A 27,738-nucleotide genomic window follows, 5' to 3' on the forward strand; every position below is an offset into this window, starting at 1 on the left:
AATCAATCGTGGGGCCTAGAATGAAATGCAGAGGTGACCTAGCCAGTGTTTTATAAAGGTTCAATATCATCTTCCTGCTTTTTCAGACTTTGCTACTACAGTATTTATGATGTCCAGGACTCAACACAGGCTGACTCAACACATCCTGCCAGTTTACAAGATTTATATAACCAAATAACAATTACAGTATGGAAACAGGCCATATCGTCCCTTATTGTCTGCTCCGGTTTAAGTGAACTCCACTAGTTCCACCTACCTGCTCCCTGCCCATAACCTTCCAACCCCCTCACATCCATGTATTCATCCATCCTCCTCTTAAATGACAAAATTGATTTTGCTGCAACCACCTCTTCCAGAAGGTCATTGAATTCAGCTACCACTCTCTGAGTGAAGAAGCTTCCCCTTATGTTACTTCTAAAGTTTTGTCCCCTAATCCTTAACTTAATGACCCCTCGTTCCAATCTCTCCTACCCTCAAGGGGAAGAGCCTATTCACATCTACTCTATCTATTCCCCTCATAATTTTATATACCTCCATCAAATCACCCCTCAACCTTCTACACTCCAATGAATAAGGACCCAGTCTACTCAATCCCAACCAATATTTTAGAAAATCTTCCCTGCACCCTTTCTACCTTATTGATATCCTTCCTATAATTTGGAGACCAGAACTGCACACAATATTCCAAACTTGGCCTCACCATCACCTTGAACAGTCTCAACATCACCTCCCAGCTCCTATATTCTATGCCAGGGATGTCAAACTCAAATTCACGGAGGGCCAAAATTAAAAACTTGGACTAAGTCGTGGGCCAAACTAAATATTTATTGAAAATTTTCAACAACATCTGCATGTTTTCTCTTCTTTCAACATATGTAATGTTAAACTTTTTCTTATTAAAATAAATGTTTAATAATAGTTTTGGATAAACTCTTTCCAGAAGCATTAACAAATGAGAAATAAAATATTCAATAAATAATATTTCTATATAGAGGATTTGTCAAATGTTGCTAGTGTGCTGTCGAATAGTAAAATCTGAGGGCTATTGAGAATGTGGGAGAATAACATGATTCCTGAAACAATCAAATGGGTGACTGATTGTGGGCATGAACTCTAGCAGGGTTATTTGCCATGCCCTTTTTCCATTGGTACAGATATCCTTTGATTTACACACTTTTCAAGTTTTATGCCTAATGAGCTTGTATCCAGGTGCAGGACCATTTTTAACCAGGAATATATTTATCACTGTGACATGAAACTATTGGAAGATCGTTTTATCCTGAGATTAAAGTTCATAATACTTACTCAGGCCTGTGTGCGGGAGGGCGGGGTTTGCGGGTGATCAGGTTGGACAACGACAGTGCGAGGGCACCGGCTCTCGCTGCAGGGCGGCATCTCGGCAGATCAGCGGCCCCGTCACCGTGAGTCGCGGGCCAGCCTGCGGCAGGGAGGGGGAGTGGGCAACGGTCCTGGCGAGGTCAGGCCCCCCCTGAGTTTCTGCCGGACACCCCTTGACCTGCTGAGTTTCTCCCGGACCCCCCTTGACCTGCTGAGTTTCTGCCGGACCCCCCTTGACCTGCTGAGTTTCTCCCAGACTTCCCTTGACCTGCTGAGTTTCTCACGGACCCCCTTTGACCTGCTGAGTTTCTCCCTTCTGGTGTTTTTACGAGAACCACAGACTTTTGCTCATACATTGATGAGGGGGATCAAGGGCCAAACATTGTCAGGTACCTCTCTGCTGGATAAAGGATACGGTTTAACCCGCTGAATTTCTCCAGTGTTGGGTTTTCACGAGGTAGAGTCAAAGGGCCGAAGGGCCTGTTTCTGATCTGTAATGTTCTACGGACCCTGCTCTTCTTTCTGTGCCGGTGTCCCAGGACCTTTCCAGGGAAGTCTCCGCGCTCAGGACCGCGCTGGGATCCTGGTCAGCGGTGGAGGAGCAGGTGAGCGCGACTAATCCCGATCCAGCCCACGCCACTCCCGAGATTGGCGGGGGGTTCCACCCTACCTGCCCGACGAGCCTCGCTCTCCACGTGTACTCCGGGCACCCGCCGCTGGTCTGGTGGGAAGGCACAGGGCGGCCGGCGGCCGGCACCCCCATCGCCCGGCGGGGAGCCCCAATCTTCCCTCTGGCGTCCCGACTCAATCTGCAGCTCCAAGAAACGCTGTGCCACTGGGGTTCCGGGTGCTGGGAAGCGGCCTTGGCTTCCCCTGACACCGGCCAGGCTGCGCTGCGGTGGGGTGGTGGGCGGGGGGGACACGACAGCGTGTTTATAAAACTCCCCACTACTACTTTTCAAGGGCCAGGATTTTTCTCTCTCTCTCTCACCCTGGGACACAGCGGTTACTGTGCATGCGCTATGCTGGCGCGGCGGCCAGCGGGCCACCTCTAATACATTTTTGATATGATCTTGCGGGCCAAATATAATTATATCGCGGGCCAAATTTGGCCCGCGGGCCAGAGTTTGACATGTGTGTTCTATGCTATGATTTATAAAGGCCAGGATACCAAAAGCCTTTTTCACCACCTTATCTACATAAGAATTCACTTTCAAAGAATGATGAACCGTTTATGTGCATCTATTCCATGTGTGCATGTACATGCCGTTGACTACTAATCTTATCATTCATCAATATCTTGTAGCTAACCTCACCCTGAACTCTGCACTCAACAATGCTATGACTCCTCAGCCATTCTCTGGATCCAAGATTTACTGGTCACCTCTCTTTCCTCAGACCTAGCTAATTTGTTTTGCTAGTTGAGTTTTGGTGCAGTGTATGCCACAGAGTGATTAGAAAAGGGCACTTGAGCAGTGTACTTGGTCTTCTGTGTTACTCCTTAAACAAAACATTGGTTGGCCCACCACAAATTGACTGCTTATCACATTTTTGCTGTTTTATAGGTTTGTCACATAGAAAGGCCAAAATATCTTCACCCAAGATTCAATGAAGACTAAATTAGGAATTTTCTTAACATTTTCAGGATATCAGGTGTCCATTTTTCCATGAACAGATGTTTTATGGTGTTCATATGAATAGATGAATAGGGTTTCACATTAATGTATCAGGTGAATTCTGATTCTGGACTGAAGCACTGAACCATCTCTAGAAAAATATAAAAACTGTAGATGTTGGAATCTTGAGCAAGAAAAGAGGCTGGAGAGAGTCAGCAGGTCAGGTTGTGTCCATGAAGAGAAGTGATCAGTTAAAATTTTGGGTTGGGAACCATTATTCCAGCTGAAGGTCTCGATAAAGGACTTGGACCTAAAACATGGATTATGCCAGACCTGTTGTTTTTGATTTATTAGGCTAGCCTTATCTAACATCACTGATTGTTGTGGAATGAACTTGTTATTGGAGAGGGTGTATTGAACTGTAACTGAATGCATACTTTGAATTATATTTTGATTGAGGTAGAAAGGTTATAAGGGCAGCTTGAAGAAGACTTTGTGAACATATCCAGGATTCTAGAGTTATAGGTTACTTTAACAAAGATAATGTGTTTTCTATAATCAAAAATGCAACAGAAGGAGGCTTGAATTCATTCAAAAACAGGGAAGTGAACAGACTGCTTACATTAAACCTACTATTCTCAGAGGATGGTGAATATAGTCTGTATGTCTCGGGAGGTGAAGAATGTTGAAAACGAATAAATTAACTGGCTATGTGAGACACAAGAGACTGCAGATGCCGGAATCTAGAGCAAAAAACAAACTGCTGGAGGAACTCAAAGGGATGAGGAGTATTTTCAGGAGGGAAGGAATTGTTGATATTTCTTGTCGAGAGCCTGTATCAGGTCCATGTGAGAGATTGTATGATATTGGAATGGGTAGTGCAGTAAATTAAATTCATGCATGTTGTAATTTAAGTATGTGGACCGGTGGTGGGAATTCCAACACTCCTTTCCACTATTTAACATTTCTACAGCCCCATGTAACCTAGAATTATTGACTTATTTATGTAATAAAGTAATTAAAATCTGATCTTTAACCAGCTACAGATTCTAATATTTTGCAATGCACACTTTGTCAGTGACCTGGGTACAAATCCAGAGCTGTCTGTAAGGAGTTTATACATTATCACATGGCTTGCATAGGTTTTCTCCAGAGGCTACAGTTTCTTCCCACCGTCCAATATGCTTGGATTTGGTGGGTTAATTGGGTATAATTGGAAAGCACAAGTTTCATGGGCTTGAAGGGCATTCTGTATCCTTAAATCAAATGTCAACAATTCAATACTGAATTCAGCAATTTCAAGTAACTCCATTTCTCTATTTGCACCAGACATGGAGATTTCTGGTGTAAGGTTATCCATTTGTTATATTAACTCAACCTTTTTTCTCTCCATGGACACTACAAGATCTGTTGCACATTTCCTCTATTTTAACCGGTTGGGTTCAATTCTCTGCACCATCTTTGACCTGCATTTCCCAGCTTTTACAAGTCCCTTTGCCTGCTTTCTCTTTCTTTAACTGACCCCAATGATCTAAGAAAAACCAGATGGCTTCGTAAACAGTGATTCACCATGTCAACCCTGTTTCACCCCTCTAGTGTCCTGAGAGTGGTTATCTAGAAACCTGGACTAGTACTTTGGAAATATTACTTCAAATTCATTACACAAATCTTAAATTAAAAGAGACAGAATTTGTTGCGACCATGAAATTATTGGATTGTTTTAAAAGCCTATGAGGTTAGTTTACATATTTTAGGAATGGATCATACAGTCTTCACCTAATAGAGTCCTCTGAGATGGTCGACGAATTGCATTATAACAGCTGAAGAAGTGTGTAATAAAAAGCGACTATTCATTACGAGGCCGAACCATGAGAAGATAAAAATTATCAAGGCAAATGTTTTTACTGAAAGGAATAATTTTCATATAGGTAGCACTAGCTTAACCTTGTATGAAAGTTCATTGCTCTCTAAAAGTGGTGACACAGGTGGATAATGGATTCAAAAAAGCATTTGGCATGCTTGTCTTTATAGGCCAAAGCATTGAGTACAACCCTTGGGATATAATGTTGCAGTTGCACAAAATATTCACAAGTCCACACTTAAATATTGTGTACAGTTCTGGTCACCAGGCTACAGGAAGAATATGGTAGCAATAGAAAGAGTGCAGAAGAGATTCACTGGGATATTGCCAAGAATGGAAAGATTTTGTTACAAGGAGAGATTGAGGCTGAGGGGTGACCTAAAAGAGGATTGTAAAATAATGAGTGGCATAGACAGGGTAGATATTAAGAATCTGTTTCCCAGACAGGAGAGTCAAGAACTGGAGAGCACTAGTTTCAGGTAAAAGAGGAGAAATTTAAAGGAGATCTGAAGGGCAGGTTTTTCCCCCACCCAGAAGGTAGTGACTATTTGGAACAAGCCACCAGAGGAGGCAATGGAGGCAGATACAAAGGCCTTATTTAAACATTTAAAAGCAATGTGAACAAGAAGTCAGACACAAAGCATAGCGGGATAGTGCCAAACGTGGGCAATTAGAATTCATACAGATTGACATCATGGATGGCAAGGCCTGATTCTGTAATGCTGACTTTGTGACCTCCTGAGTCTATTTCACAAACAGTAAGTGTCAATGACCTTCAATTCAGTTAATATTTTGATTAAAAATTGAGCAGGGAAACAGAACAAGCTATCCTGTGGCATGAGATTTTCAATGAAGATTCAGTAGAATAACATCAGGAATCCAATGGTTAAATCACAAGATGAGATTACCTACACAGGTCACTTTGCTCTATCATCCAGAAAATTAAATATGCATCTCTTCAACTTTTTGATGACATTAAGTTTAAATGACCGAGCGGATATACAAAAATATTCTCTTAGGCTTGAAAATGATGTGAAAATATGAGAGCCGGTCTTTCAGGAATGGTTGGGCAATACTTCAACACACAATAAGTGGTACAAGTTGGAACTCTCCCAAGCAGATGACAATTTACACTGGGGGAATTGTCAATTTTAATTCACTTTACCAAATGCACTAGGAGATGAGAGAAAGATAGAGGTACGGAGTGAGGCTGGAATCTAATGGAATGGTGGAACAGGCTTGTATCTAAGTGGCCTACTCATAGGACCATGTTTCTCAAAATCTTTGGATTTTTCTCCTCTACTGATTGCAACTGGCCAAAGGAGCATTTTCCTTTCCAAAAACCACAAAATTAAATAAAATGCCAGCTGTATCCCACCATACAAATAGTTGTAATTGTTCACTATTAAATTCATAGGGTAAATGTTCTACAAAAGGCTCTTGGTATTATTGTGAGTGGCAGCATCTTTGCTTCTTCAGCAATTTCTTGCTTGCATTCTTGAGGCAGACCAAGTACAAGAGATTTAAGGCAAACATCAAATGCAAGAATTTAATAGCACTTATGAGAGAAGTTCTTTTTAAGTATCTCACCTTTAAGTAGGTCTCCTTCAGCAAGGTGACTTGTAGATCTGGTATTGTGACTCGGCAAGGGATCACCACGGTCTCCTGGTTTTCATTCATTCTGATCACTTTGGGATATTCAGGATGGGACTCTATAAATGGACTTTGAGGATCTGTTTTTCAAAGAAAAGCACGTTAGGCACTAAATCCCAGGTGTTTCCTAAAAAAAATTCCAGTATAAATATCATCATTAGTGTCATAATTTCTGCAAAAAATTAACACTATGAATACTGAAGTGTGTGAAGATCTAAAAATTCCAAATTTCTGTCCTATTTAGGATGTACTAGACAAATTATCACCCTACTGCAAAAGGTAAAAGTTCTGCAATTTAAAGTCCTAAAATGAGACCAATAATCTCTGCAAAGCTGTTCAAATGAGATGTTGTGATCTGACCCCCTTTACTGCTGTTACGATTTAAATTTTCCATTTTCTACTATTCTTTTTTATTCCTCAAATAGTGGAGTGGCTCATGAATCCATTGACAGGATCTAAAAGTGGAAGAGCAGCAGACAGACTAGAGGGTTTGACAGAATATGTATAGGCAAACAAAATAAGGGTGCAACATTACCTATATGGAGATAGAAAATGGAAAGACGTGGGGCCACTAAGCCTTTGTATTCTCAGTGATGAACTATGATCGTGTGGAACGTGAACCAGAAAATTGGTGTTAGAAGGTTTTAGCCCCATGTCCCTCTTTCTCTTGCTTTCAATGCAACTTTCCTGCAAGGTGCTTGGAATCAACAATTATGTGGAAATTACTAAAAAGCAAGGTCTGAAATCTGTTGCTTTTTCTGTGAAGGCAGTGAGGAGAGTTTTGAGCAGAGAATCTTTTTTTTTTAAAAAGATCTTCCACTGTGCAATGAATTTGTTAAGCAATTCAAGAACTATTTTTTTGTGAATAATCCAATCAATACATCTTGTAAATTAACTTCTTCACAAGGAAAGAATGGAAGATTCAATTTTTCCCCTTCACAAAAGAAGAATGTTGGCATTGCTGTGAAAAATGTAGCAAAGTTGGACTGTCAAGATGGATATAAAGGAATAGCTTTCAGAGAAGAATTATATGAAACCCAGCAAATAGGAACCAGGAAAGATACTGATATAATCCTAACCTGTATACATCTATGTATAGACCCCAAAGACAATTCTTGACATCTGTGATGCTCTTGCTTGTTTGACCCTTCAAAACAACTTCAAGTTATTCAAATGTTCAGTGCATTTGGACTTAATTCCATTTGAAGAATGGATTTCTCTTCTCTCTGTTGGTTCTTAATAATTTGAGTTTGCCAAGCTCAAAGGCAGACAGCAGAACACAAATTTAGGAACATTAGGAACCATCATGCTGAAATCTCAATGGTAGAAGTGTACGTCTGTAACACACCATTGCACGATGCTCAGTTATTTCACGAGAGCTACACTTAGAAGAACATAGCATGGGAAATGAAAACTCCTATAGACCATGTTCTGCCACCCACCAAAGCTGATCTTTTAGCAATTTAACAATGTGGATAAAGACTGAAAAGGTGATGATGTAAGTTCAGAAACTGAACAAACACTGTCCTGGTTTAATGCATTTCTCACAAATGGATTTCACGATATAGCAAGCAGAGGAAAAACCCCAAAAGCCACTTGAAGATGATAAATGTAAAACATTTGTATAAAAATTGAGAATTAAGGTTATTGGAATAACCTTCAAGAGGGTGAAAAAAAACCTTTCCACCATTGCTTCTTCATTCTTAAAGCAAGTATTTGCCACTGACTAAATTCCATATAGTTATGTATCATTTGGAGTACAGCATGTGGGAGGAAGATTTCTAGAGACAAGTATGCATTTCACTAGCTAAATTTGTAAGGTCAACAACACATCAAAGTGAAAAATTTGAGCTTTCGCTCATTAATGAAGAGGGCTTTTTCAATCTGTGTGGTCTGGTTATTGCATTCTCAAGCAGCGCTGTTTGTGTTTTTATACTGGTTATTGCAGCATTATTTCATCCATGAATTATTTGTTTTGTCAAACAGATTAATTGTGATGATAATTCTAGGTGAAATTTATCTTGCCTTTCACTTAGTTTTCATATACTTAGCTGCAGAGAACGTTTAGATTCATCTGATGAAAAAACTCAAAATTTGCTAATTCATTTACAAGGCTTTTAAATGACTCACACTTGCATTTATGGCCTTGAACATGCATTTGAATGTACACTACAATAAAGGAATTAAAAGGCTTTGGTCTCTCCTGGTGGTAATGGGTATAAAAGTAATGATTTAGGGCTTTATTAACCCTTCTCCCAATGGGATTCTTCCCCCCCTAAAAAGTCTGCTTCATAACACGTGTCAAAGACAGATCCATCTATTGAGAAATTTGATGATTGAGGTGATAGCTAACAAAAAATATAATCTTCACCTCAGTTTTCTCTTTCTCCACGAAACAACTCATGAACCAATCTACTCATCTGCAAGAAATGATCAAGAGAACCTTTTCCTGCAAATCAGTTGGGTTGATGAACAGCAATTGAATCCATTTCGGTGACAATTCACAAATAATTGGTTAGTGTTTGCGTGCATTCCTTTGATTGCAATAATTTAGGTACCTGAGGAATTACAGAGAGGGGAACCTGCAAGAGGGATTGGTATGAGGAGTGATGTGCTGGATGAAATATGAATGGGCAGAAAGAAAAGGTTACCTAAGCAGTACATTAGGATGTATGGAATGTGGCTATGCCTTCCAGACTGTAACCAAGGTGTGAGATTCCAGGCATCATCTCCCAGTGAATTACAGGACTATTCTGTGTTCGACTTCTCTGCAAGACAGTTTCCTCAATGGTACACAGTGTATGGGTAGTGAAGAGAATGCAGGGAATTTTCAGGGGGGATCCAAACAAGCATGGGCGAGGAGATGGCATGCAAAGTAGAAAAAGATGAAGTCAGCCACTTTGATAAAGTAAAGGAAAAGTGGAATAGTTGTTACATGCTAGGAGATTGAAGGGTGTTGGTTTTTCAGAAGTTCCTTGTAAATGGAACTCTGAAGGTCAATGAGCAGGTCTCATTCGGAAGGCTACTGCTATGTCTGCTTTTATTACAAGAGAATTGGAGCACAAGAGTACAGATTACTACCTGCAATTATATTGGGTGCTGGTGAGACTGCACCTGTACACATCTCATTTCCCAAAATAAGGAATGATATATATGCAATAGAGATAGTGAAAATCAACATTTCTTTAGATTGATTCCTGGGGTAGAGAGCTTGCCTGACTAGTTAAGATGAATTATACTGGACATCAGCTCCTTGAACTAAAAAGAATGAAAAGCGAAGTCATGGAAGAAAACTAATGGGACTTGGCAAATGCAGATGTGATGTTTTCTTTTGTTGGAGTATTGGTGGTGGTTTGCTCGCAGTCACTGAATTATTATGGGACCATGGATGTAAGTGCGGTCGGATGTTAAGCGGCACATACCTATATTTTAACATGCAAGCTTAATAGGCATTGCCCTCGTCTGCTTTTGTGTAATGGGTAGTTAACAGATTATCGAATCTCATTGGTTTGGACAGTGTCCACAGTTCTACTTTAAACTGGTGTCCTTACCTCTGACAAATAAATAAACCTGGCTTTCATTAGCTGCAGATCTGGCATATTTACAAGTGTAGTATCCAATATCATTGCGATCAGCATTCCTTAAAGACAAAGTACTACAGAAGTACTTCTTGTCATTGCATTTTTTCTTGATTATGTCTAGTCTGCCTTTCACAGCATTAGGATGATTGGGTCCAGACCATCTCAAGGATGCATTTCCCCTGTTAATCAATAAATATGCTCAGTTAGTCACAGGCAAAAGATCGACATCATTTGTACACTATTACTTGGTTTGTGTTTCATTTTATCTCACAAATGTTTCAAGCTCATGTTAAATCTTTGAAGTTCTTCAAATTCCCAGCTGGAACTCAATGGAAATCTCAATGCAAGAGAGACCTGTGGTCTTTGTGGATAAAACATTTCTGTCAGTCAATATGATCAAAGGAGCAAGAACACACTGTTTACACAACTCCACTTAGCCTGACCCACACAAGGTCAAGTTTTAAAAAATATATACATATACTCTCTTAACCTCATCCAAAACCATATGATCACCTGAAAGAAGCAAATAAGAAAGCAAATCTGAGGAATTTCTCTCTATGTGACCGAAAATAATCCAGGGATCAGCTTGACTTCCTTAAAATTATTTTTTATTAATTGATTCTTGCTCCAACCAGAAATAAGTCCCAATCACTCTCAAAAGAACTCAGTTAATGCCAACTGTGCAAAATACCAGTGTGCTCCAGTATTCCTTGCTCTTCGAAAAATAAAGCATTTGATGTTATTAAACCTAGACGTGGAATGATACCAAGTCCTGGTCCTCTCCAACTAAAAAAAATTGCCAACTGAACTGTAATATATTTAATTCATCACATTTTCAGTCTCAATCATATAATTGCCAAATCTTCTAGTCCTTCATGATAGCTGACGTGTTCAATGAAACTCATCAGTGCACCTTGTGCAGATTCAGTGACATCAAGCATGTCATGATCAAAACCATATGAAATATCTGAAGTTCAGGTTGACAAGACCAAGCACGTTCAAATTTTATTCCTTGTCTTGTGCTCAGCTGTTCTATGAATTGATTCTAACCCCTGCAAATCATGAGAGATTGGATGCACTAGACCAATCAGACTGCTTTCTTTCTCGATCTTTGCCTCTCCATCCACATGCACGACACTTGTTAATGAGCTCCATCTCTCATCTCAACCAGATCCAGATGAAGTGGATAAATCTGCCATCCTAACATACATACAAATCTTCTAATGATAAAACAGTTGGCCAATGGTGTTGGAAGAAGTCCCTGATTTTTTTCTGCCCGTGTTTCCAGAAAGTGAGGTAACATACATTTGGGAAATGATCTACGATGTATTTTTGGAATACAGTAGTCAAAAATGGAAGGGATTCTGCTCCAGTAAAACTGTTTAAGGAGACAAATCTTTAACTAATCTGCAGATTTTGAGAAAGAATGTGGCTACAACCCTCAAGTGCTCCCAGATGATCTTCACGTAGAGGTACCGCATCTTTAAAATTCGATTGAACTGAAAATGACACCTTGGTTTAATTTCCCTTTTGGAGAAAGGCACTTCAAGAATTCAAAGATTTACAAGTTAAGAAATGAAAATCAAACAAGGGCAGGTCTGAGGTCAAAGAATTATAGGTAGTTGGACTGAATCAGCATAGCAGATCTCCAAGGCCATTTTCCATTCAGTGTTAGTTTTAAAAAAAAGGTACTGGCAAAGGAAGTTAAAAGTTTAATGGGTAATTATTTGTCTCATCTTGAGTCTTTACTGAAACAAATTCCTTGAGGAGCTGATAAGAGATAAGTCATAGGAGTGGCTGTGAAGGACCTATTTGCTATCATTCCAATTTCTCCAACCCATCAGATGTTCTACTTACATCTACCAGGTAGGGGAATTGAATTGCATTGATTGAATTGTTTATTGCCACATGTACCAAGATATATGCAAGTCAACTCACACTTAAATACAACAGATAGGGTAGGGTGCAGTGTTGCAATCAATTAAAAAGTGCAGGGTATAGTGCTACTAGGACAAAGTGCAGGCATAGAGAAAAGTACAATTAAACATTATCTGTTGCCAATGAGGGGTCAGTTTACAAGTGTCTCAACAGCAGGGAAGCAACGATCCTTGAATTTGCAGGTTTGTGTTCTCAAGCTCATATATTTACTGCCTGCTGGAAGGGAAAAGAGTAGCAACAGCTGACTTAAGTGATACTGTTACATGCAATGGGTTTAAAGAGACTGATGCACAGATACCTTGACATTAAAGGCTTCTCAGCTCAGGATGTCAGTCGAAACACATCCAACACAATATAAAGAAACATCTCTCAGTATTGTATGTCCAGTGCAATAAGTATAATTAGGATAAACTGATGTAATTTCAGGTAATGCAGGTTACATCTCTGCCAATACAGCAGCTATGGAAGTGACAACATTAAAAAAATATAAATACAGTGCAACTCCGATTATCTAAAATTGTCGGGACCAGGCCCATTTCTGATAAGTGCTTTTTCAGGGAACTGGTCATTTAAAAAAAAGTCCAGTTGTAACAGCAAATCACTTGTAACAGTTTTTGAAAAAACAACAAGGGAAGGATTTTTAAGCATTAATATAATGTTTAATTCTCACCCAAAAAAAATGCTGGCCTCTGCCGATCACCGACACCTCCCCACAGAGGCTCCACTGGTGCTGGGAGACCCAAGTGGTCTTGCTCCTGCCCGGGAGCCTGAGGTTTTGGATATCCTCATTCATCCGAAATTTAAAAAAAATTAATTCAGATAACTGAGGATTTCGGAGAATCCAATTTCAGATAATCGTAGCTGTACGAAATGGTTGGGACCAGGCCTAAGTTGGATAAAACTTTTTTTGAGAACTGGTCATTTTTAAAAAAACCACCCAATAGCAAACAGCAAATCACTTGTAACAGTGTTTAAACAACAACAAACAACAAGGAAGGCTTTTTAAATAATGTTTAATTCTCACCAAAACAAAAGCTGGCTGCTGTCGATCTTCGACACCTCCCCACCGAGTATGGCGCTGCATCCGGAAGACCGAGGTCCTGGTCAGTTTGGCTCCAAAATAATTTTGTATAAATGAGGATTTCTGATTTGTTTCAGATATCTTCATTTAATTGAAATTATAAAAAAAAAATTCAGATAAATGAGGATTTTGGAGAATCTGATTTTGGATAATTGGAGTTGTAATATAAATCAATTGAATGTCATTGAATTGGCCTAGTTAAATAGTGGCAATATAATATATATATTGGAGTGCTTTCATCCCTAGCGTCGAAGTACTCGAGATGGCAGAGGTCGACAGCATCGAGTCCACGCTGCTGAAGATCCAGCTGCGCTGGGTGGGTCACGTCTCCAGAATGGAGGACCGTCGCCTTCCCAAGATCGTGTTATATGGCGAGCTCTCCACTGGCCACCATTTCAGAGGTGCACCAAAGAAAAGGTACAAGGACTGTCTAAAGAAATCTCTTGGTGCCTGCCACATTGACCACTGCCAGTGGGCTGATATCGCCTCAAACCGTGCATCTTGGCGCCTCACAGTTCGGCGGGCAGCAACCTCCTTTGAAGAAGATCGCAGAGCCCACCTCACTGACAAAAGGCAAAGGAGGAAATACCCAACACCCAACCCCAACCAACCAATTTTCCCCTGCAACCGCTGCAACCATGTCTGCTTGTCCCGCATCGGACTTGTCAGCCACCAACGAGCCTGCAGCTGACGTGGACATTTACCCCCTCCATAAATCTTCGTCCGCGAAGCCAAGCCAAAGAAGAATATATATATAGCACTGAGAAGTAAATAATTGTCAAGTAGTTTAAGTATGATAAAATATCAGCTTCTGTTGTTATTAATATGTGAATGGTCTGATACCACAGTGAAGATGAGAGAAATAGAATTGTAAATTACTACTAGATTGCATCTTGAGATTTATAATGTTTTATGCTATAATTAACCTCATGGTCGTATATCTAGAACATTATACACCAGTGTGGTATTTTTTGGTGAAGAGCTTTATGTTCTCATTCAGCTGCTCTGTTCCAGAGAAATAACAGTTTAAATAACAATTAAAATGTTCCAATTTCATTCCCATTAGCAGCAAATGAATTTCAGAAATTTGCACAATTCCAAATAGTTGAATTAATTAAAAAAAAAGTTCTGATCTGATTTTATGGTGGAGGTCTTAACAGAATTTTCCCTATAGATTACAGCTTTCTTTTATAACCCTAGGTTTAGAAAGTTATTCCTTTTGGTAAACTGACAAGGAGAACATACAACTCACTAAGATACTGAATAGAGAACCCATTTAGTATAGCATCAGTTCTGCCACGTTTACCATCACCTCAGGTGTATGAAGTATGCCTTGGAGAATGGGAATATACCCAGTATGTTTCTATAAAAAAAAACATTTTATATTTTCCAGCAGACTCTAAGTAAATATGTGCATCTTATTATTTTCTATTTGTTTTTCAGTCTATAATAATCTGCCAAGCCTTCAAATATCACTTTTAATGCACAAAGTGCTGTCATGTTTGATATACAAAATGATAGTGTTCTCCCCCCCCCCCCCGGAGACCATTTATTCTCAAGTTGTAACCTACATTTAGAGAAAAGCTAGAAGATAACTTTGTAGGAATAGAATTTATTTGAAAGAAATTATATGTACAAGTGAATTGCGCAGCAAAATTTTGGGAAAAGTATCAAGTGTTGGAGTGAGATTCAGAGTTCAGATTTTAAAGTTTTAAAAGATTATATTTTACTTAATTTTTAAGAATACACACACACAAACGGCTCAATGATTTTATATTTTAAAAAATCCTTAAAATGCACATTAAGCTTAGAAATAACCCCTCTGTACCTTAAGAGAAAGGAAAACAAAGAGGACAGAGAGGGAGAAGAAAAAGGAAAAGGAGAAAGAACTGGTATCAATGTTTAATACAATCCAAAACAAAATAAAAATATTAAATTACTAATGAGATAAAAATTAAATATAATATATTTAATAAATATTTTAAACTATCTGGGCATTTAAGTAATCCAGATAAGGCTGCCAAATGTCTATGAGCATGTTCTATTTATTTCTAAGATTATAAGTAATGTTCTCCAGGAGTTTACAATTTTTCATTTCCATATTGCAATGATCAATATGTAAGAGGGAATCAGATTTCAATTTTACCTCTATAATTTCCTGGCTATTGCCAAAGCGATTTTAATAAATTTGGATTTAGTTTTGGAGAAGTTAACATTCATGACAGTCAAATTCCCCAAAAGGAACAATTGTGGATCCACCATAATTTTTGTTAATATTTCCCCCAAATTTATCCAAAAGGTCTTAATTTCATGCATAACCAGGTAGAATGTATAAAAGTACCAATATCTATGCCACACCTAAAACACAGTTTTGAGATTTCCAATTTACTATTATGTAATGTTTGAGGTGTTAAATTTCATTGATGTAAATGCATCATTCTACATCTTGAATTAATAAGGTGTCATACTTACCTAAGCATAAATTTAACCAGCATTTTTGGTCAATTACAATGATCAAATCCAATTCCCACCTCTCCCAAGATTTATGTAACCCAATTGCAAATGAAGAGAGAAATGTAAATAAACTGACAAAATAAATATTCAATAATAAATGCGCAAGAGTCCTTAAATGAGTCTCTGATTGAGTTTGTTGTTTTGGAGTTTGATGGTAGAGGGATAGCAACTGTTCCTGAACTTGGTGGTGTGAATCTTGTGGCACCTAGACCTCTTTCCTGATGGCAGAAGAGAAAACAGAGCATGTGCTGGGTGGTGTGGGTCTTTGATAATTGCTGCTGCTCTCTGACAGCATGTAGATTTTCTCGATGGTGAGAACAGTTCTACCTGTGATATACTGGACTAGTCAGTGTTAACATTTGGTTCATATAATGATATGTGACAGAATAGTAAAATACAATTGCTAATCATAGTGTTATTTAATGTTGTAACACTTGTGTAGATAAAAGAAAATGTTACTTTAACCTCAATACATTTACAACTGACCTAACAGTATATGGGCAATGCATCCAAAATTGGAATGTCAGCAATTCTAATGTACAAAATAGATTTGTTTATGTATATTTCAATCTTATTACTGGCCACTTAAACCCATACACATGTTCTTTACCTCTGTTTTAATTAATTTTGATTTTCATTCTGCCATTTAAATCTGCAAAATGATGTTTTTCATCTGTTCCCCTTATTATTTTAGCAAAACACCTGTGCTTCTAATTGGCTACTCAGAAAAAGGTCTCCTTATGCAGACCATCAAAATCCAACAGATTTTTCTTTAAAACACAATCAAATACTCTCTTAACACCTCTATTCCAATGGTAAGACTATTCTTTTCTAATCCCTTCTTAAATAAAAGCACATCCCTTGTGTCATTATAATGAATTTCTGTTGCAACTTTACCACGATCTTGAACTAATTTTAAAAACATTTTTTTATATAAAGAGTACAGAACATAATATTGGAATTAAAGACTGTACAATGATATTTATACAATAGCATTATATTTTTCATTTAAAAAACTGAATTGAATTTACAGTTTTATTAATTTCACCTCAACTTTATACAAGTTCTCAGATTTATTGGGCTAAAATGCCTCCAAGTTTTTTTTTAAAAACTTCAGAGGACATGAATCTAGAAAAGTAATGGAATTATTTCCCTTTGGAATCATGTACATTACTTTTGGTATGCTTTGATGTTGTTTATGGGGCTTCAGTGGATCTCACATCAACTCCGAGCTGACACAAGCTCTTTGCAAGTCCTTCAATGAGATATACAACAGAATCTGGGGATAACTCAAAGTGTCACACCCGACCTGCTCAATGATAGAGACCCCAGACTTTCAGAACTTACGCTCCTATACACATCCAAAAATGTCCAGTATTTTAAAGTTCAGGCATCTTATCAATGACCCAGCCATGATGCATCTCTGATATTCTGGGCTCAATGGGAAATTCACGTGTGAACAGTTTCCAATCTTTTTGCCATTCCTGAAAGATGATGTATTAGAAGGATCTAAAATATCAAGGGAAAATGTTCCAGAGTACAACACATTCTTTGGATTTGGATAATGTCCATTAGTCATTGGATCTCACTTCCCTATCACCGAGTTTTTCTCTAAATGATCATCTCATTGACCATATAGCAGTACATTTCCCACTTAAATTTTATTTTACCATGGATTTGAATATTTGCTTCCAAGAAAATAATTCAGAATACACTGCACTGATCTAAATTTAGACCATACAAAGGTCAATTAACTTAAAAAAAACAATTACAGACTTCACATGTAACAGGATTATTTTTATTTTCCATGTGAGAAACATTACAAAAAAAATGCCACAGCAAAATAATGTCTTGTTTTAAGACAAGTAAACTGAAAAAGTCCTGAAGTTCTGATTAACAATCACTGAATCACAGATAAATATTTGCATTGTCAGTTTGGGAAAGATACTGCAGCTTTAAATCAAGCCAGTTTACACACATGTAGGTGGTTAATCATTTAGTTTTCAAGATATCTCAGCTCTCCCATCCGGCTCCCTGTTGTGCTAAGATCTTCCCACCTTGTCCAGGTTCTAATAACTGTTTACATAACCTTACTTCTTCTCTTTATAAATTAGGTTCAAATTGTATTTTGGGTTGTTGAGGAGGTTAACTAAAAGTCACAGACTAGAATCGCAAACAATTATCTTGACCTTTTTAAAAAAGAAACTTGCAAGCTGCTTCTTTAATTTTGAAAGATGGCTTCATGTAAAGCATTATTTATCTGACAGGATCTTCCCAAATAATGGATTATTCAATCCATTTTGATCAGTAATAAGCATTGTTCAATATAAACCAAAAAAAATTGGAATTCATGTGTAGAAATATTGAGATTAATTAGGTCAGCTGAATTTGCATTAATTTATTTTCAATACCTTCAGCTGCAATGATACAAGTCTATTGTTTAAATACACCACAAATATATTTTGTATAATACAAAGGGATTATAGAAAAATGCATCATGAACTAACTGCACTGAGACAATTGGATGCCAAGTAAGCAAGGCCCACTCTGTGCATGACACACTGAATCATGAAAATGAATGGACATGCACACGAACATGCACCAAACCTACATTGAACATTACATGTGCAAAATTCAGAAGAGTGGAAAATCATACAGAAACATGTTTTTAAGGTCTTCAGTTTAGCCTGGTGCAATGCTGTGGACACAAATACTCCTACAGGTTGACCCTTTAACAATTACTTTTAACCCTTGTCCCCCACCCTCAATCTCACTAAGAATATCTTTTGACCTTCCTTCCAATAGATGTGGGCCACATTGCATTCCCAATGCCCACCCATGCCTGGCAATTACATTCCCAAAAGCGCATCCAAATTTCTCATCCTGATTCCCAACTGATTGAAGGCCTGATTTTTCTTCCACGGACTACTCACTCCAATAGCTTTAGTTGGCATTTCTCAACTGCTGTCTGAATCCATGACCAACTCAAAATTCCTTTGCTAATTAAACAATGGTGAAAGAAAGGGTCATATTGGCTAGGACTCGTTCAAAATTGAATTTATTTGTTAATACCTTGGTCCTTGCTCACCATGGAATATTACAAACAGGGCTCCACACTCAAACCATTAATGGCAACCCAATGCACTGCCTGTTTAATGGGTCTTTTGAAGTTTGAAGCAATTTCTAATCATCACTGATGGTACAAGTGGAAAAAAAAACATGCATATTTCAAGAACATTGTCAAAGAGGAAAAAAATGCTGGATTATGAAATTAAATAAATAAATGATCCAAGGAAGAGCATTGGTAATTTATCCTCTGACAGAATTTGTTATATAGTCATATCAGCATATTGGTTCTTACCTCTGAAATTCATCCTATTGAAGTGAAAAGTATGAAAACATTATCTAATGCACCCATTCTCAACTTTTATTTTTGGCTATGGTCTCCTTAGGAATCTGCTCAAATTTTAAGGGCATCTTTCCCTGTGAGCAGTCATGTTTAGATTGTTTCTTCCATACTTATCTCCTACTGACTACATAAAAACATTTTATGATTTTAGTCCATCCCCTCCCCTCCCCACCCCCGCAATGTGGGGTAGCCCCTTTTATTCGGCCCCGTTGAGAAAGGGTGATCTAATGCAATCTAACAGCAATCCTGTTCACTGAAAAATAATTCAATGAATAGGTTCAGAAATTGAGCTGGACTGGTTGGAGGAATTGCTTTTAATTTACCACTTCCAGTTTACTGCAATTTCCCAGCTGTGTCTGAACAGGAGTGAACAATAATCTACCTGGATGCAGCAGGAGACATGAAGATTCTGCCACTTTTACAATTAATTGGTGGATCAGTCAGCTATATTTTGGGACAACCACAAAAGTGGTCACAGAATTTCTGCATTACAACTTTACAGGGCCAGGATGAAGCATTAGCTTTTTCACTCCCTTCCCATCACCCTGTTCAACTTTCAGTTTAGTTCAGGTAAAACTAGCCTGATTTCTACCCCCCCCCCCCCCCCCCCCCAAGTCATTTCCAGTGCAATGTCATCTGGCAAACCTCTGACAACAAACAACCATCAGTTTTCACTTTAAATGGAGAGGAAACTCATTTAATATTTTTTTCAATTTCAATTTACATTTTTGAATGTAATTTTTAAATTGAAAATGTTAAATGTGTATAAATTATAATTTGAGTTTTCATTTTGTCTTTTATTGGTTGCTTTTTGTTTTCTAGTGCACATTCAATAACAAAACATCAAAGCCAAACTAATCTGCATGTTAACCCATAATGTCCTCCACATGAATTTAAGTGTTTCTAATTAAATAACAGATTGATAAAATTATCAGTCTCTAAATCCCTTGCTTCGTGACATGTAGACATGTAGCACAGTAATAGGCCATTTCAACCCATGAGTCCGTGCCACCCAATTTACCAACACCCCTGGTATGTTTTGAAAGGTGGGAGGAAACTGGTGTCTCCAGGGAAAATACACGCAGACATGGGGAGAATGAACAAATTCCTTAGACAGTGTGAGATTTGAACCCTGGTCCTGATCGCTGGTGCTGTAAAGGCGTGCTATGTGCTATTCTGACTGTGCCGGCTATTGTTCTGCATGGTCAACCAGAAAAATAGATTTGCTTGAGAAGGCATTTAAAATCAAATCAAAGGGGTCTAATAATATTTTCCAGTTTTTGTATACAGTATTTTTTATGCCATCTGATGTCCACTGAGCAACCTCTTTAAAACCTAGAACCTTCAGGACTGTTGGTAGCCCCCATCAATTTGCCTGCTTTTCCTTTGCAGAGTTGGCATTAGGTTTTTTAGCTTGCATGCTTTATTGAAGTCTGGGCAGAGGACAGCATCAGATCATGATGTAAGAACTACTTTAAAAGTTCCTGACTCCTGCTTGCTCACTTGTTCTTTTGCAGAGCTCGGTACCATTTTTTCCAACCTTATTTTTTGCCATTTTGATTTACTTACTAACCATCTTTGATAACACTCCAACAGATTCAAGTTACGAAGCAAGGGATTTAGAGACTGATAATTTTATCAATCTGTTATTTAATTAGAAACACTTAAATTCATGTGGAGGACATTATGGGTTAACATGCAGATTAGTTTGGCTTTGATGTTTTGTTATTGAATGTGCACTAGAAAACAAAAAGCAACCAATAAAAGACAAAATGAAAACTCAAATTATAATTTATACACATTTAACATTATTAAAGGGGGTTGCAGATAAAATAGAATACTCATCAGATATTCTTGAGGTGAAAACATCATCCAAATTGTGATATGCCTGTTAAATTTCAGATGACTGTTGAAGAACTCAGTCTTACATTCCTTATTTAATAAAAAAGAGATTTTATTTTTAAATTTACCATAGTTTATACAATGCTACTAGTTTAGAACAGATGTATTGGATATCTCCAGTCCTTTAAAATCAGATTGTGCAACATATTTGATGTGTTAAGATTACCTGCAAATGATTTTCTGAAATATTTAATAGGAAAGAATGGATGTTAATTAATCTTTTTGTTTGGAATTTGTGGAGTTAAAGAAGACCTGTGATTGCTGTGGTTAAATTCTCTGGATTCCCAGAGACACCCATTGGTAACCCATTCAAAGATCTTACCCACCCCCCCACCCTCCCCCAGATTCCACATCCAGGCATTAGCTACCTTTTCAAAGATACTGATCAACTTCCAGATTATTGACTTCTCTTTCTGATTCAGGTTTCCAGCAATAGCTTCATTTTGCATTAGTGTCAGTATTTGTAACAAATGAGCTTCTATTCATATCGCCATATTAATTGAATCTATCACTGATAAATATTATTAGCATGTAATAGTAAATCTTTACAAGAGATGGAGAAATGCTTCTTCAATAGTTGACCTTATCACATTGTGATACGTCGTTGGTTTTAAGTGACCTGCAACACTAGAAGGATCTCCACAGTATAACTAATGTTTTGATCCTTTTTTTGATGTATTTGCAAAGGGTTTATATTATTGTAGCATTTTGTTGTGACCTCAAGACATCTCAAAAACAATCAATTAAATCATCTTTGAAGTTTGGTCACTCTTGTCATATTAGATCATTCACCGGATAGAATCACCAACAGAACCTATTGAAAGGATTAGATTCGACAAGGAAATCCACCCCCCTCCCAAAAATGGTATGAATATATAGCCATATCAAATCTTACTTGCATGTGACATTGAACGTTCCATTTACATCAATAACCTGTTGCACATCAAATATATTCAGTTGTGGAGCGGTCGGATTGCCTTGAAGTGAACCTGAAAGTAGAAAAGTTATAACATTTGTTGATCATTCATATACAGAATAGACCATCTTCATTGGTGTTTATTTGACATATCACAAGAAGTTACTGGAAAGCCACCAACTGTGACAGCTTGAACTGATGTATTTAATTCATTTCAGTGCCATACCAAGTTTGTGGTTTTTAAAAAAAAGTTTGGTATTTAATTTTTTTTTTTTAACTTGAATGATCAATGGTAAATGCTTGACCGATTTCTAATGGACCAAAACCTACATAAACATGATAGTAGCATGAAGCCATCAAGTGAATTAAGTAGAGTTATAAACAAATTGCTTTGATGTTGTAAACAGAAGATTGGCTTTTTCTTCCCACCCCACCACGTTTCACTAAGGTTTCTCCCCGCTAATTACTGGTAATCTTTAATTGAAAGTAAATAATGGTGTATGGATTCAAATTTTCCAGTGAAAAATCAAAAATGAAATAGCAGAATTGATAGTCTTAAATAAAAATGGAGAATCCTGGAAAAATTCAGCAGGCCAATCGGCATCAGTGGAAACAGAAACCATTAACGTTTCAGGTCCAGAACCCTTCAACAAAAATCAGTTCCTTCCAGTATTTCTTTGTCCCCTTCTCAGCCAATTTTTCTTCATTTGTGGCCTGAGTAATGTGTGATCTCTGTTAATACTTTCAGCAGCTATAAAATGAATGTTATATTAAATGTCTTTCCATATCAATAAGACGAAGGAGATAGTCCAGACACAGGTCAGGACATTGGAAACATTTATTCCTAAGAACATTAAGATCTCTACTCTTCTGACATCACTGGGGAGATGGCTTAAACATTTTAAAAGCACACACCCACTGGCTTAAAGATAGTTTTATCCTTGCAGCTATCAGGCTCCTGCATGAACCCCATAACAGTGCTCTCATGCTGCCCTTGCTTGGAATTGATTTTCCTTTTCATTGTAATCTCTGAACTGGTTTTTGTATGGTTATATGAATGCTGGAGATAACCTGTTGCTCAGTTAGCAGAATCTTTCTCACTGTGCAAGGTATTGTGTGAAAAATAAACATAAAACAGGCTGCATTTGATCAAGTTGACGACAAGTTTACGTGGAAAGATATTGGCCAAGGTATTTTGATACCAAAAAGCATGACTCAAGTTTTCTTACATCCCAAAACTAGTTCACCTATTTATCAAGTAAATTTCTTGCCATTAGTATCAGCTTTTACCTTTGATACAAGTACATGATAATTTAATTAACAATTCATAGAATAGCACATCTTGAATAACATGCTTATATCAGCTTACCACCAGAGGGTAGAAATTAGTAATGGTGATATTTGTAAATGAAAACTTAATGTACTGGCACAGGCATTTCTCAGTCTGCTGCTTCACTCATGGGTTAGTCCAATAATTTTACAGGAGTTAATTGTCCTTGGCTGGTAGCATTTCATCTGCAAAGCTCTACTGGCTTTACATTGCATTGCTTTTGTTAGGAGTCCAGAGGACCCCAAAACCCAGCAGCAATAGAAATTCACCAAGACAAATGATTAATTTAACAAAAGTTGCTTTTAATTATCTTTAAACATGAATACAGGATCAAACTTTAACTTATTACTATTTAATTTAACCCCTTTCTAATTCTAAGTGCACGTGTATGTAATGTGTATACAAGTTCAGAAAAGTTTTTTAATTCCCAGTCCAATCTCACTTCTCATTCCTCCAAGATCAGTGGTATCAGGCAATTCTTATACTGTGCACAGAATTTATCATTTATGAATTTCACCAGGCTTTGGTACTTAAAAGATTCTTGTTTGTTTTCAGAGAGGTTTGTTGCTCATTCAACAACCATAACGGATTCCTTCTGATCAGCCACGTCAGTGTCTGGCCGAGAAACTTGCACCATCAGGGTTTTTCAGATGATAACCTCTTTTTTTTTTAAGTCACCACAGAGTTCTTTTTTGTTTCCCTTATTTCAAGTTAAATATTATACAGCTAGCCATCTCCTCTTGTATGGACCACAAGGGCTTTGAACAGGCTGAACTAAGAACTCAAAACCATTCTTCAAAATGGTGTTTTTCCACAAACTTGCCAGCTTGTCCTGTTCCAGTTCCAGCTACTGCTGCTGACTGTAAAACTGTAGAACTGAATTCTCTCTCTTTCTCTGAAAAAACCACATGACCCTCTTAGAGTAGCAAACTGTACTCAGACTGCAGCATCGGACCCAATCTTCCAAGTCCTCTCATCCGTTGCTTTCCAACACAATAATATATTACTCCACAGCTTGTCCAATTAATACCTACTAGTGAAGTCATTCTTCAAAGTTTTTGCAAAGGAACTCAGAGTCTGGACTGTCTGGCTTGAGCAGAGCTCTGGCATTTTAAATGGGATCTGTTTTGAAGTGTTTGTATGTGACCTACACTAAGAACCTGCCACAATTTATCCCCTTTAAAATATATCTAAAACAATGAAAAATATAACAATCTGGCATGCTTCTCTGAGACTTGGTTCCATCAACTTCAATGGAATCAAATTTGGAAACTGTGTACAATGCATAGTCTAGTATCAAATTGTAGATTTAGTGACAAATACTCAGATTCACGAACAATGTTAAAGGTTTTAAATGTTCATCCAATGATTTCATTTGAACCTACATTTAGAGATGGCCCTAAAGTAACTAGTATTAAAAGGGACCATTGTGGCAGCACGCCACTAGGCAGGCGAATCGGCCTCGCTTGTAAATCCATGCGGCAGGGCAGCTGGCCAAAATGGCACCATTGGAGGGGGGGGTTCCCTTTTTTCTCAGCACAGGGCTCAGAAGCCCACGCTGGGGGACCACGTGACGCCCGGGTGACGTCAGCGGTCCCCTAGCGTGGTTGTCAGCCAGGTCCGGGCTGGGAGTACAAGTCCAGCCCAGCAGCCTGCAATAAATCAGTTCTGCTCACTGAGCTCAACCCGTCTGGTTGTATGTTCTTTCAGTTGCAGTGTAGCTGCCGCTACACTATATTATAAACTATAGGTATCAAACAGAACCATGATTTGCATTCCATATGCCTTTGGAGACACTCAGATGGATATTGTTGCTCAATATGCCCAGTGAACTTCCCATTTTGTAATATTGCAAACCAATCTTCAAAATGTATTTAAGGCGCCAGAAGATCAAATGGGAAATGCTGGTAACAGCAGCCCATGTAATGGGCAATCCCTTCTTAAGGACATCAATTCAGTGTAATATCAGCTGAGATTATCTTTTTCTACTTGCTATCCGACCTGAACTCCATTCATGTGAATCAACATTGAGGGCTAACAATTTCAGATTCTGGGTTGCTCCAGTGTTCTGAGATGTTTAAGCGCATCTGTTTTCCTACTTAGTTCATTCCACAATACGTCACTGAACTCTGGAACAAGTGATAGTGACTTTCATAAAGTACCACATTCAAGAAATCAAACATGCACTTAAAACAGTGTGAATTTGAACACTGTTTACCACAACTTTTAAAGGAGTGAAAATAAAAAGTTTTTGAATTCAGTTTGTTAGAAGTTCCTTCAGGAACTTGTGCACCTGTGAATTTTGTTGGCATTAAAAAAAAACAATGTGGCTCCAAGTTTAACATAATGCTTTAACTTTGCCTGCTGCTTTAATTATTTTGTGCGACACTTTAAAAAAAAAACCACACACACATTATAGAAGATTACAGAACTTCAGGTTTGTTTGAAGTGCTTGGAATGCACTTAAACAACATTTCAAATGAAGTTGAGCTTTGATGAAACAATCATCATGTAGAGAAGCTTGGAACCAATAATCATGGTTCTAGTTCTTAAACGTCTTCCAAGTGGAGGATAGGGAATGCAATATTTCAAAGTGGAAATAATGTTTCCTTTATTCCAATTCCAATAGAGAATTTATAAAAATTAGGCAAAATTCCAGAATGCAAATTATGGTACTTTAATAAAGGTCTATTTTAAGATTGTTAGAATAATGTTTCTTTTGTTTTTAAGCAATTTAAACAGGGATATAGGAGGGCTAAGAAAGGCTATGTAATGTCCTTGACAATTAAGTAGGGGCCTGTTTCATGCTATACTGATCCATTATTCTTCAAATGATGGTGGCCAAGAGAGATGAAGATGACAATGGACAGTGGGGTGGTACATGTGAGATGTGCAAGAGTGAATTTGGAACTGTTGAAGTGTGCTGGGAGAATCTCTATGTGGTTTGGAGAGAGATATGGGGTTTAGGGAAGGCTTCAAAGAGGATAGGAAGGATGATAATTGGTTTGCAACAGACTGGAGGAGTGAAGGAGATGAAGGGATGAAAACAATTGATTCAGTTAGAAGATACGGTGATTGCAGAAGCAAAATTGGAGGGTACGTGTGGGAATATGATTGGTGAGTTCAGAGAGCATCAGTATGTGAGGAAAAGGATGGGAAGTCTTTAGCAAAAAAAGTTCAAAATAAAATTCCGAGAACAAGATCAACAAATTCTACTGCTTGTTTGTTGCCTCACTAGGTTTGGGGCCTGACTAAACTGGGTTCAAAACAATGATAATTGCTTTCTTTGGTGTTCAAATCCAAGCATTGGTCATGGACTTTAGATGTGTCATAGAATATCTTACAAGTGACATCAAAACAAATATTGCAGTGTCTAAAATCACAATCCTTACATGAAGTCTTCATGGATCTGTGGACATTCCATGCCTAACCAATTTCAATTGAATAAATATCTATGAAACAAGTATTCAATTATATTACTCCCTTGTGATCTACTTACTAATAAAAGAGACAGTAGCCAATGGTTTCCATTCTCCCTGCAATTATTGAAATCAGGCAAAAATTATTTAGAATGTTCCAGCTTTTAAAAAAAGTTTTTGATCAAGCTTCTGCTCAAATCTATTTGCATTCTTCTAAATGCAAGATCTTTGTGAGAAGTTTTTAAAACCTTGCAGGGTAAAGGATTGGAGGAGGGAAAAAAAAGCAGGTGGTAAGGTGGAATTGAACCCAATGATTTTGTATTGAACTGTTTTCCCTTCCATTTCTTTCCCCATTTCTTACCTAGAAAAGAAAATTAGGGTGGCACAATGGTGCAAGTCATGGAGTCACTGTCTTGAGGTGCCAAAATCTTGGTTTAATCCTAATCTTGGGTTCTGCCCGTGTAGAGTTTATAAATGCTGCCTGAGATTCACCAGGTATTCTGGTTTTCTCTCACATCCCAAAGTTGTGTGGCTAGCTCATTAATTGGCCACTGTAAAAAGGCCCTAGGATGTGGATGAATAATGGAATTTGGGGCATGCCAATGAAAATGTGGGTAGATTAAAAATACAAATAAGAGATTGATGTAAATGGGCATTCGGTGGTTGGCATGATCCCAGGGGCTGAATAGCTCATTTCTTATCTCCATGAATTGGAAGTGGCATACTACTGACACTGGGTCCTACAATCTCAACATATTTCACATCGAATCCATTTCAATAATGGTAACCAAAAATTTTTTATTGTTCTTGGAATCAAACTTAAAATCCAGCTCTGAAGATTTGAGTTATGTTCACTGCTCCAGATGGCCAAGTCCAATTACAAAATTAAATGATGCAGGACAATTTGATGAACTGATTTTAATGAGGGAAAGAAGGCAACATCTCTTGTGGCAAATGCAGTTTGGAAATCAACAATTGGAAAATTCTGGAGAAAGAAATAGGCACCAGAAATTTCAAACATTTCTTTGGCTGGGCTGCCAGTGCTCGGGCTAAAGCCCAGCTGCACCACAGAAGGAGGCCCCTTCTCACTAGATTTTGGTGGTTGATTAAAATAAAACTGGAGGAGTGTAAAGTGCCTGGTGTAAAGTGAAAAGAGTAGGGGGCTAAGAATAGAGCCATG

The 27,738-nt window shown here is 37.9% G+C and overlaps 1 protein-coding gene across 4 annotated transcripts in view; it reads right to left on the minus strand.

Annotated features, from left to right (window-relative positions):
- kdrl (kinase insert domain receptor like) overlaps positions 1-27,738 on the minus strand; it is a 138,426-nt gene that overhangs the window by 93,999 nt on the left and 16,689 nt on the right. For all 4 annotated transcript variants that reach the window (XM_069892898.1, XM_069892901.1, XM_069892900.1 and 1 more), the window contains exons 2-4: positions 21,789-21,882; positions 10,020-10,228; positions 6,406-6,548 (exon numbers count right to left, since the gene is read on the minus strand). In XM_069892898.1, the coding sequence (XP_069748999.1) occupies positions 6,406-6,548; positions 10,020-10,228; positions 21,789-21,882 (446 nt within the window). The remainder of the gene's footprint in view (positions 1-6,405; positions 6,549-10,019; positions 10,229-21,788; positions 21,883-27,738) is intronic.

Source organism: Narcine bancroftii, chromosome 8 (genome assembly GCF_036971445.1).
Source record: "Narcine bancroftii isolate sNarBan1 chromosome 8, sNarBan1.hap1, whole genome shotgun sequence".
Classification (NCBI taxonomy): Eukaryota; Metazoa; Chordata; class Chondrichthyes; order Torpediniformes; family Narcinidae; genus Narcine; species Narcine bancroftii.